General features: G+C 43.1%; 1 protein-coding gene across 1 annotated transcript; it reads right to left on the reverse strand.

The window, feature by feature from the left end:
* Nucleotides 1–1,056: 1,056 nt before the first annotated feature.
* lgals3b (lectin, galactoside binding soluble 3b) lies at nucleotides 1,057–4,612 on the reverse strand. Its single transcript, XM_083683609.1, has 5 exons — nucleotides 4,584–4,612; nucleotides 3,967–4,428; nucleotides 3,430–3,518; nucleotides 2,027–2,195; nucleotides 1,057–1,610 (listed from the first exon to the last, which is right to left on the reverse strand). Exons 1-5 carry the CDS (start codon nucleotides 4,587–4,589, stop codon nucleotides 1,452–1,454), a joined length of 885 nt encoding a protein of 294 aa, XP_083539735.1. The 5' UTR covers nucleotides 4,590–4,612; the 3' UTR covers nucleotides 1,057–1,451.
* Between the last annotated feature and the right edge of the window lie 7,700 nt (nucleotides 4,613–12,312).

A 12,312-nucleotide genomic window follows, 5' to 3' on the forward strand; every position in this document is an offset into this window, starting at 1 on the left:
GTGTTGCATATGTTGTATGTTTTATGTATGATTCACAAGGTTTCCTGGGAAGTCAGCTACTGTAATGGTTGTGACTGATCATTGTTGAAACAACTAAGAGATAGAACTAGGGATGCACCTCCCATTGTCCCATGTTGCCTTATTTTTCAGGAAGTGTGTGTGTGTGTGTGTGTGTGTGTGTGTGTGTGTGTGTGTGTGTGTGTGTGTGTGTGTGTGTGTGTGTGTGTGTGTGTCAAACTGGGATGGAAAACAGCCAATCTGTTAATAGTTTCCCTACACAATAAAAACATCACGCCTTCATGGTGGAAAGTGGTGCAGCCAACTATCTGAAGTAACGTTTCCAAAGTATAATAGTAGTAGGCTATAGTCACATGATGCAGCTATTTTTTCTTTAGTTAGGCATGGAAAACAGTTTCAAACCAGATGAACAGGGCACACCAGTAAGGTTTGAATAGAATCATATAGGTGATGTTCAGTACATAAATACTGTCATAATTAGTGTTTTCATGGTCTCCCACCACTGGGTGTGCAGGTACAGAATAATACACTACAGTATGTTTTTTTCCACCATTACAAAATACAGACCTACTTGTTTAATTATCATAGTCTCAACCGCACCACCTAGTGTTAGACAGTGGGTATTCATAGCATCATTGCCAGTGTTGGGGAGTAGTTCCACTACATTTAGCTCAACTATTAGTGTAACTACATTTAGCGGTAGCTTGGTAGTATTTCTTCCCTCATTGCTTCCTGTCTCCCCATGTCCTCCACCTTACCTGGGTTTTTTTTCAGAGCAGTTCATTCGCTCGCCTTCTGTCAAGGACTGGTCACCTGTCAGCAACTGACTGTTGACTGTAATGTATGTTGGACAAAGTAGTTTCAATGTAGTGAACTACCTTTTTAAAGTAGCTTTAGTTTGGCAAGCTTTAGAGTAGTTCAACTAGTTCCATTGGAAAGTAATTTAGTTAAATATATTTACAGAGTAGCTGCCTCAACACGGATCACGGCCCTGTGCCAAGAAGAGTCAGAGAAATTACATTTCAAAACCAGTTTGATTGTAATATTGGATTTTTATTGGATTAAGCTATGTATGGACCTGTGCATACAGAAAGTTGTGAAAATACTCCATGAAAATATATTACGAAAACTGCCTTGTATATATCCACGCAGAAAATGAAATAGGATAGACTTTGAGAACGTACAAGGCAAGCTAGGTGTCTGTCGAAAGCTGAGGGAGGGGACAATACCCTACTTTACACTACAAAGCTGAACTAAGCTGAGCAAAGCTACGCTGTACTGGGCTGACCTGGTTACACACCCAACCACAGTGTGTGAAACGGTGGCTGGAAAGGACAGTGTGAGAGGAACCTATACAGTGCTGCACAGTGCTGGTTCAGGTGGGCTCTGTGATGCGTTAAGTCCCTGGGAGGTCTTCGGGACGTTGTCAGGGCTTAGTGGAGTTTGTCCATCTCCACGTTGGAGAGCTCAATATCACCGTAGATACTCAGGCTTTTGATGTTGTGGATGTCATGAACGCGATGTTTGAACTCCAGCAGGTGAGCCTTGTTTACTGCCACTCTGAACTCATTGGAGTTGCACAGGATCTTCATCTGATAGGAACACAAACACAAACATCAAAGGCTGGTCATCAAAGTGTGATGATGATGAGCAATAGCTTCGAGGTAAGTCAATATATTGATGCCATAGAATAAGATTTAATTTGAAGGAAAAAAGGGGTGTTTAACTCTGATACAATACAGTCTTTATTTATTATCTTTATTTGTAAAAAAATAAAAAATAAAATAACGGAAATTTAGAAAATGTGCTGTCATAGTACTCAACCTGAGACACATACTGCATACACACACATATACACACACACACACACACACACACACACACACACACACACACACACACACACACACACACACACACACACACACACACACTATAAGGATGATGAACTGTGTAATATTGAAGTTCATGAGAAAAATGTTGTGTCTAGTATTTCCCCCATCCTCACCTCAAATGGCTGTCCGGCGGTGAAAGGGAAGTGTTTATGCTCTCTCTCCTCCTTGCCCCATTTAGAGCCCACCATACTGTTCCTGACGATGGCCTTCTTCCCGTTTTCGTTGAAGCGGGGGTTGAAGTGCATGGCGATGTCTTTTCCTTTGCTCAGGTTCACTGTGATCCTACATGGGAATAGTAGACTGTTGTTGTTGTTTTTTTCACTTTTATTTAACCAAGAAGTCCCTTGGAATAAATAAGCTTTTCGAAGGAGAACTGGCCAAGATAGCAGTTTAACCGTAAAATTAAGTGTGTCCATTACAGTGTCATTGTATGTCATTACACTGTAACATTACAATGTTATTACAATGTCATCTACTATACTGTGATAGTATACTATACTGCATGGTGGATGGTAACATCTGGACAAGTAGTTTTGAGTCCGGCATGGTATCAAATGTGTTAACAAGTATATACACACGTGTTTGATACCATTCCTCATTCCAATCCATGCATTACAATGAGCCCGTCCTCCGATTTCTACCTCCACCAGCCTCCCCTGTTTCATTGATCAATTATCAAATAGTTGACTGTAGTACACAATCAATTGGATGCACTGAGAGGTAGAGATGTGTGTTGTGATGAACATGCTGCTTGAGTGTACTTAATTTAGGTTATCATCAATTCAACAGCAATCAGAGACACCTGATTATCATGATAATTCAGCTGTTACCATAGTTATTCTTGTCTGACTTTGCAGTGATTGATATATCACAGCATCTGGTGCTGATCATCACAGATCATTAGTTCTTTTCTCACCCATTGTCTTTGCGTTAGTGAGAATGTAATCGTTCAAGGATTAGGAATAAGACTGTCTGACTGTCGCAACGCCCTGCTGGGATTACACTTCCATAGGAGCCCCATTGATTTTAATTTGAGATTAGTAACCTAGATTTGCTGTGGGTGATTATTTTAATCCTCTCATCAATTTCCCATTAGAATCAGTTCAAATCCTAATGTAGATAGGCATGCATCACACATAGGATAATCTTGTCTTTGTCAAGGCTTTGCAGTAAATGATTAGTGGTATTTCCATTTGCAGGCAGCATATCCCAGTGGATGCCATTCGATTACCTAAGAAGCAGAATACACTCAACACCAGGTTGTAAATATTGTAGTATTTAAATCTACCCTATTTAATAATTGATCAATGAAACAGTGGAGGCTGGTGGAGGTAGAAATCGGAGGACGGGCTCATTGTAATTCATGGAATGCAAAAAGGAATCAACAACGTGTGTTTGATACCATTCCTCGTTCCATTCCATGCATTACAATGAGGCTGTCCACCGATTTCTACCTCCACCAGCCTCCCCTGCAATGAAATGATGACAAATACAGGACAGTACAGTGATTACTAACTTGTTAGCGTTGGGCTTGACCGTCCCATTGATGGTGATGAGGAGCTTGTCATAGCATCCATTTGGTAAATTCATGTCAAATGGCACTTTCTGTTGAAGAGAGATTCAATGTTGTTGAAAACATCAAAAGCGGTTGAATTTACATCAGGGCACACAAGCTGACACATCAACTCCTGAGAGCATGGTTATGGGGCAGTTTTTCATAAATGCAGTGCCCTCCATAAGTATTGGAAAGAGGAAGCATTTTGTCTTATTTTAGTTGTATACACCCAACAGTTTTGGTTTGAAATCAAACACCCCAAATACTATGGGGTCAAAATAGAGATTCTCAGCTTTAATTGAATGGTAAGCTAAAATAATACAAAATGCTTCCTTTTTCCAATACTTATGGAGAGCACTGTAGATTAAGCCTAGTTTTGGACTAAATCACACTTCCAATGGTGATTCTCCTTCGAAAATGTTTTTCAGTCTAGGACTAGGATTAATCTGTCAGGGAAACCAGCCCTCTTTGTGTGGAGAACAAAATGTCTTCCTTTACCATTGGTGCTGTTGGGTGAGCTGGTCCAGGAGTGGGGCTGGGCCAGCCGGGGGCGTTTGGCTGGCTAGGCTGCCCTGGACCTGGCTGTGGCCCTGGCCATGAAGGCTGGCCAGGTTGGCCAGGTTGGCCAGGTTGGCCAGGCCATGAAGGCTGGCCGGGTTGGCCAGGTTGGCCAGGTTGGCCAGGCCATGAAGGCTGGCCGGGCTGGCCAGGTTGGCCAGGCCATGAAGGCTGGCTGGGTTGGCTAGGCTGTCCAGGCCATGTGGGCTGGTTTGGCTGACCGGGCCAAGTTGGTTGGGCTGGCCCTCCAGGCTGCTGCCCCGGCCAGGCTGGTTGGACTGGCTGTGTTCCACCTGGCCATGCTGGCTGGTTAGGTTGACCTCCAGGCCAAACAGCGCCCCCTGCCTGCTGATTGTTCTGTTGTCCTCCAGGCCAGGAATCTCCGCCCAGAGCATCTGACAACTAAGGAGCAGAGAGAGAGAGAGAAGGAGGGAGAGAAAGAGAGAGAGAATGAGTCAAGCTGTTTCCTGAGATACATAAGCCTATTTTTCTTACTTTACAAGATATACACAGAGTTCAGACATGTACTCTGTGATTGTGAAAAATAAATTACTTACATCCATTTTGATCTGAAATAGAAAGTGAGAAGTTTGAATTAGAATTATTGCTCAATGCTTGAAACTTTACATACAAATAAAGTCACATACATATTGAAGATAAGGAGCAAGGCATATATAGTGACGTGTTTGTCCTGGGTAATGCTTTTCTGTCCAGCATCACAAGACTGCAATCAGACAATAGCATCGATGAGAAACCCTACCTGAACCCCACCCATTATAAAGGGAGGTTTTCATTTCAGCAGACAAAGCCTGCATACAGGCTAATCCTAGTTTGAAAATGACACTGTACCTTTGGGATTCTTGCTACACATCTTCACTCTATATACTGTGTTGTAACCATAGAGATAACATAATGAGGATTAGATTAGGTAGGTTCACAAGTGACGTTCCTTCAGGATATGCCACCACTATTTCCACCACTGCTGAGCTTGTTAAAGAGACACAAGTGTGGGCATGCAGAGAGACTGTGACGAAGGAGGAGAAACACAGAGAAATGTGTGGAAACAGTTGACTACTGCTTCAACAGAGGAGTCTACAACAGGGGAGGCTGGTGGAAGTAGAAATCGGAGGACAGACTCGTTGTAATGCATGGAATGGAATATGTGGAATATGGTATCAAACACGTGTGGAGCTTGAATGAGCCCATCCTCCGATTTCTACCTCCACCAGCCTCCCATGTTGTAGACTCATCTGTTGAAAGCAGGAGCTCCTTGTCTCAACTGTTTCCACACATTTCTCTCTACAGTAGTTTTCCACCACTGCTGCTGAGAGGGAATCCTGAGGCGATCAATGTCTCACACAATTACAACAGTGTTTCAGACCTGGGCAAAACATTTATTAAAAATGGTTTTAAATAATCTTGAGGTATGCTTGATTTTACTTACGTTCACACTTCTGAGACTATTCCATTGCTTCAATTGTACCTGCCAAGTTAAATCAAGCACACCTCATGTTTTTCAAATATTTAAAACCATTTCAAAAAGTATTTTGCCCAGGTCTGCAGTGTTTACATTAATGACAGGTATTACTATACCTTTTTGTAAAAAATTGTATAAAACTTGATGAAAGCCATTTTGCATCACCAGGTATAATCTTTACGATACACAGCCATATACAAATGATTCTCTCACACCTCTCACAGTGCAGATACACCACAGGCTACTTCACATGTCAGTGAGCATGATAAGACATCACATTTTTGTCCAATAGGTGATCTAGCCATCTACCAGCATCTTCTACTTGTAGACCTACTTCCTAATACATCAAAGTCTACTTCATATACACATTATCAGCCACACGATCTAGCCACTACAGCAGAGAGGTTTGACTACAGTATCAGGCTATTTCCTGGTAGTGTCCCATGTCCTCCTCTGTTTCCGTACAGGGAAACTAGCCTTCCATACATGCATGTATCTCCCTTCTATCTGTATAGCAACAGATCTCTCCCATATACAGTAGGCTGAAACACAGAGACATGGTCAGTTTGTGAATCTAAAGTGAATAGAAAGTGAATCCATGTACGTACCTGTGAGTTGGTGTGAGTGTCACTGAGTGGTTGTGTTGCAGATGTAGACAGAGGTAGACTGTGGGAGGACTGTGTTTGGGTGTATTTATGAACTGGCTCCCACCCAGGGCCACACCCTGTTTCCTGTTCCTCTTCTGGCTGGGAGATCACACCCTCACAACGAATAACTGGTCTGGAGTTCCCCCTGAAAGAGAAACATTACAACGTGACACAGGGTTAGAATATGCACTTGTTTGTATGTGTTTTTCTGCAGAAGGAAAGATTGAGTCAAGCTGTATCGTGCTGTTTTCAGTTAACTGTTAATAGCTGTTTTGGCAAAGAGAGTGGAAGGCTCAAAAACATCTCCATGGGAAGGTGTGCGTGTGCGTGTGCGTGTGCGTGTGCGTGTGCGTGTGTGTACATACTCAACTCACTGTCTCCTGAAGGGTGTGGTTGCTTGCCCATGTCCCAACCACTCAGGTCAAATACTATATCTCACTTTCTATGGCTTGAGGGTGTGGGTGGAAGCACTGCCAGTGTCAGGAATGCAGTCAAGCAGACTTTTAACTTTGTGTTTGTAAGAGCCAAACAACAGCTCACTCTGGTGACAGGGCCGGTCCACGGTTACCATGGAAACAGACGGGGTGAGGTTTGTTGCCAAGTGTGTGGTGTGAAGTGTGTGTGTGTGCCCACCTACGTAGCAACCTGCAGCTGTTGGTGCTTGCAATGATGATCTCATTGTAGCAGAGTAGAGCTAGAAACACTGTTTAGGGGGATTTGAATTGGCATTCAAACAAATGCACAGCCTCACACACGGAACATCTCATACACGGAACACAGACAATCATAAACAAACCCAAAGGAGCAGAGATGGAACCATTAGAATTACATTTACATTTACATTTATGGCATTTAGCAGACGCCTTTATCCAAAGCGACTTACAACAAATACATTTGTTTAAGTAAGTGAATCATCTATCCATCAGTCATCATAAGAAAAAGTAATCAATGCTCGGACCAGGGGCCATCGGCAGTCACAATGCTAGAAGAAGGATCAAACAAGTCAAACATTCAGTAGTAAAATACATACTATGTTGTTCTAGCATGTTGCTTCAAGGTACAGATAGTTTGAATGCGAATTACATGTTTCTGTTTTCATTGTTGCCTCACACTGAACAACTCAAATGAGCATATGTTTCACATAAGGTAAATGAATGCTTTATTGTGGTAAACCTAGAGCAGCCATCGTATGGATTACGGAGTAACAAGGCACTTCCATAAAAAATCAGGATGCCCTCAACCTTAAAAATAGCCCACCACCACCCCCCAAGAGTGAACGTGTAACTTGAACCCTGACAACACCAACTTGTTTCCTGTAAAGAAAAGCAGTTATTTAATCCGCTGATAAAATTGCACCACTGCTTTCTCCTGTTCGTGTGTTTCAATGGAGCCATGACGCATTCCCTGGATCTCATTGATGGCATCAATCCCAGTGATTTTCCTAGTCTTCACCAGATAGCAGGCCAGCATTGTCCCTGTTCTCCCATGGCCATGCATGCAGTGCACTGCAACGCCCTAGAGCAGAGAGAAATTCATCCAGTTGGGTCTCACAAGCCTGTGTCCAGAGACCTGCCACACTGAGTTAAGTGTTCTTTAAGTATGTTAATGTTCATTTAGAGTAATGTAAAAGGCAAAAGTATAAGTCATATGTCATTGTACTGTAACCATTAACCACTCCTTTCTGTATTTTGTCCTTACCTCACCCTTGCTGTTAGCCTCCTCCACAATTGTCAAAAATCTTTGAATTTGCTCAGGACTTGGGGGACAAAAGTTATTTCTGTTATTTGTATGTGATGGAGGACCACACCTGGACAGGTGTCATAGTAGGGTGGTTTTCTTTCACATAAGCAAACCAGATGTTTAATGCCATTATCTAGTAGATATTGGTAGTCAGCAGTCATTCGAGGAAGGGCTAATCCTGCCAATTTGGACGGCTCAACCCAGGAAAAGTTACAGGGTGGAGAGGGCATTGCAAAACGTCAATATCCTTAAAGTTGTCCAATCCTGTGTTGAAAATGATGCGTTAAATCTAAAAAACGGACTGTCCTATCTAACAAGCTGTAAACGAACAGTGTGGGGTCGAGGATTACTCGGGTCCAGCTAGCGGTCCGCGTCGCTCTCCATTATGCTTTTGTTAATATTGCGTATTCCTCGTTATTTGAATTGAATTCCGGAACCAAGAAGTTCTACTTCTATGGGCAGAACCAGAATCTTCTACTCTGGATAGAACAATATCTGGGATTCTGTTGTTTTCGATGGCTCTAATAACAGTTTTGGGATTGAGCCAGTTGATGATTCATACAGTGCAGCTCCCCCTACAATGACAATCACTCCTGAGGCATTCACACACTATTAATGGCTATCGCATTAGCTTGGGTGTGGCAGGACAAACAAAAACATAAAAACACATGTGCATTATTGCTTGTCGTTGTAGGTTATTTATGATAGCAAAGTAACCCCTGATCTGAGGAGGTTTCTTAGAGACACAGTGTGGTTCATTCATACTGAGCTGTTTGCTGTTTCACAACCTCACCGACTCCCCTGTACACAGTGGTGTTCCTTGTGCTCTTACCTCAAATGCACTGTGTACACGTACGCACACACACACACACACACACACACACACACACACACACACACACACACACACACACACACACACACACACACACACACACACACTATTTTCATGCATTCCTCCCTCTCATACTTCTCTCCTACCAGTCACGTTTTCTGAGGCTAAAAATCCAATGATCCACACTCCTAGTACCTCTCTCATGCATGCTTCAAATAAACAAGCTTTCACAAACACATCAATCAGATCACAGAGGGTATACTTGTCTTTACAAGGGGAATATCATTAGTGTCTGCAATCACCTACTGACCTTGGGGAGGACTCAACCAGTATTGTCCCAGGCCCCACATAGATAATTGTGACATTTAAGGGGGGGCCTACATTAAAATTAGAATTCTTATTTGTTATGGTGGAATTCGAACCCTTGAAGTAAGATAAATGGAGTGATTGTGCAGCAAGACCAGAATTACTTTGATGTCATTCTAGCTAGTGACCTACAGGGGGCAGTAGCGCATCATGTCTCTGTGATAAAGAGGGATGGTGGCCAGGTGGTGGCACACATCTTCAACACTAGGTGGCGCTGTACTCCTTGAAATGAGTATTACCTATTGGATTGGTCAAGATTTTGCTAAGCATTTCCCCAATCCACTCTTGATCCATATAATTTCACAGTGACTCAAACATGGCTCACAACTGAAAACGCCCTCTGCAGTGTTATAAATCATAGAGTGTGATTATTAGCTAGCTAGCTACTGCTGCAGTCTCCCTGTGGTTTATAATGCAAAGCTACGCTGTGCAGAGTTATTATATCTCACAGTATGCTTTCTGTTTCTGCTCTTTGGGTCTTTGTGAGATGAGTTTAGACCAGAGGAGGCTGGTGGAGGTAGAATTGGGGAGCGATTTAATTGTAACGCATGGAATGTAATAAGGAATGGTATCAAACACGTGATGCCATACACTTGGCAACCTCCACCAGCCAACCAGGTTTAGACTCATTTGGTAATACCTCAAACAATGAGTATGAACACTGAAAGGTTGTCAATGACAAACCAGTTATCCACCATTGTGCAGAGTATTAACAGGTAAACAACACTATTTAACCACTGTGTCTGGTCATGTATGTTAGAGAGGAGTTATTTGCATTGTAGAGTAACACAACTACATTAGGAAAATAGGTGGTTACACTACGATAGATTAGAAGCATAGCCTACAACCTCATATTCAACCCCTTTCACATTCATATCGAAGGCTAATTCCATCTACACAGCTCTTTGCATGTGACCAGCATGTCCCCAACACCCTGTATGTGACGTCATTGTCACCTTCTTCTATTATAGCATGACCCAACTATAGACAGCCTTATTTCAACACCAGTATAAGCTTGAGTTTCACAATTAGTTGATTTTGGAGCCGTCAAACAAATGTCTGCCCAGCCTATTCCTATTTGAACACAGCAGGATAGTTGTTGTTATTGGCTCCTTGTATGTCTGTTCCAGCACTTACAGGTTATTTGGTGGTTCGGGTTATTGATGTGGTCTTGGAACGATTCACTTTGTATTCCTTGGATCTTATCAGAACAGTTGTCAAAGCAAAGAATACACAGAATGGTCTGGAATGATAGTTAACTGAGGAAAGCAGTGCAGTTGCCTCGAAGACAGATAGTATCTAGTGTTGTAATAGAACCTTGGGTATTACCAGTGCTGGGGAAGCTACTCTGAACATGTATTTAACTAAATGGCCAATTACTTTACAAGGGAAGAAGTTAAACTACACTAAAGCTACCCTTAAGAAAAATATAATTTGTCAAACTTCATTCCATCGAAAACACTTTGTCCAACATGCGATGGTCAGTTACAGAAAGATGACTAGTCCATATGACAGAACCTGAACAATCGAAACACTCTGAAATCACTGAGAAAGTTAAAAACAGGTGAGGTGGAGCAAAGTGGGGAGACAGGAAGCAGTGGGGGAACAAATAGTAGGGACATTTTGAATTTAAAGGGCTGGAGTAATGGTTAAATTCCTATTTCTTTTTTGGGGGGGGGTGAGTATTGACAGTAGCTCACATGGCAAAAAAGTAGTTAACTACTGAAAACTACTAAGATTTAAATTTAGTAACTTTAACTACCACCACGCTACAGCAAATTGTAGTTAAACTAATAGTTGAGCTACATGTAGTGGAACTACTCCCCAACACTGGTTATTACATACAGTAGTAATTACATAGTTACTACAGTGGAACGGCTCCTATCAACTCAACTGACATGTCCTATCAACTATACTAGGGCTGTTTGTAAACTCCCAGTATACACATCAACCACCAGAACACCTAACACCTAACACTACTAACATAATAGAAACATGCTTATTACATAGTTATTACATCGTTAATACATAGTTATTACATAGTTACTATAGTGGGACGGCTCCTATCAACCTCTATACCAGGGTAGGCCGTCTGTAAACTTCCAGTCTTCATACTAGCACCAGAACATGCAGCATTCCGAGATACAGATCACGTCTAAACAACAATAATTTCCACATTATTGGAATGTCCTTGTCTGTCTCGGTGAGCGGTGTACGAGAAGGAAGGAGTCTGGCTGCTGTGTTGATGGAGTGTTGTGTTTGTTTGTTTAGGGTTGTTTTATGGCCCATGATGCTCTTAGCCATGTCTGTCTGAGCTGAGCGGAGGACAAAAGGCACAACAAACCCTGTCTAATTGTCTGCTGAGATCTCTGAGATCTCTAACCCCCAAAGGAATCTGAACAACAACAACAACAACAGCTTCACTTCCATTCTAACATTCTCATCTCATTCTTCATCAGGTCCATGAGAGCGGGTCAGGTCCAGAGGGTGGGTTAGACCTCAGACAGACAGACAGACAGACAGGCAGGAACAAACAGACAGGAACAGACAGACAGACAGACAGACAGGCAGGCAGGCAGGAACAGACAGACAGACAGGCAGGCAGGAACAGGCAGGCAGGAACAGACAGACAGACAGACAGGCAGACAGACAGACAGGCAGGCAGGCAGGCAGGCAGGCAGGCAGGCAGACAGACAGACAGGAACAGACTGGCAGACAGGCAGGCAGGAACAGACAGACAGACAGACAGACAGGCAGGCAGGCAGGCAGGCAGGCAGGCAGGAACAGACAGACAGGCAGGAACAGGCAGGCAGACAGACAGACAGACAGACAGACAGACAGGAACAGACAGACAGGCAGGCAGGAAGACAGACAGACAGACAGGAACAGACTGGCAGACAGACAGACAGACAGACAGACAGGCAGGCAGGAACAGACAGACAGGCAGGAACAGACAGACAGACAGACGGAGGGACAGGGACAGAGACACACACACACACACACACACACACACACACACACACACACACACACACACATTGACTCTCTCTCACACACACACACAGACAGAGCTCTACCACTTGACGACACACAAAAAGCTCCTTGTATACATCTCGCCCCGCTCCCCTGTAAATACAGCCCTCTCTCCGCTCCGCTGCCGCGCCCTGGAATTCTGCTCTGTTTTGCTTGGAGGTCGTTCAAGGGAGTCATGTATCCCCGCA

Source organism: Argentina silus, assembly GCF_951799395.1.
Source record: "Argentina silus genome assembly, chromosome: 13".
NCBI classification, from domain to species: domain Eukaryota; kingdom Metazoa; phylum Chordata; class Actinopteri; order Argentiniformes; family Argentinidae; genus Argentina; species Argentina silus.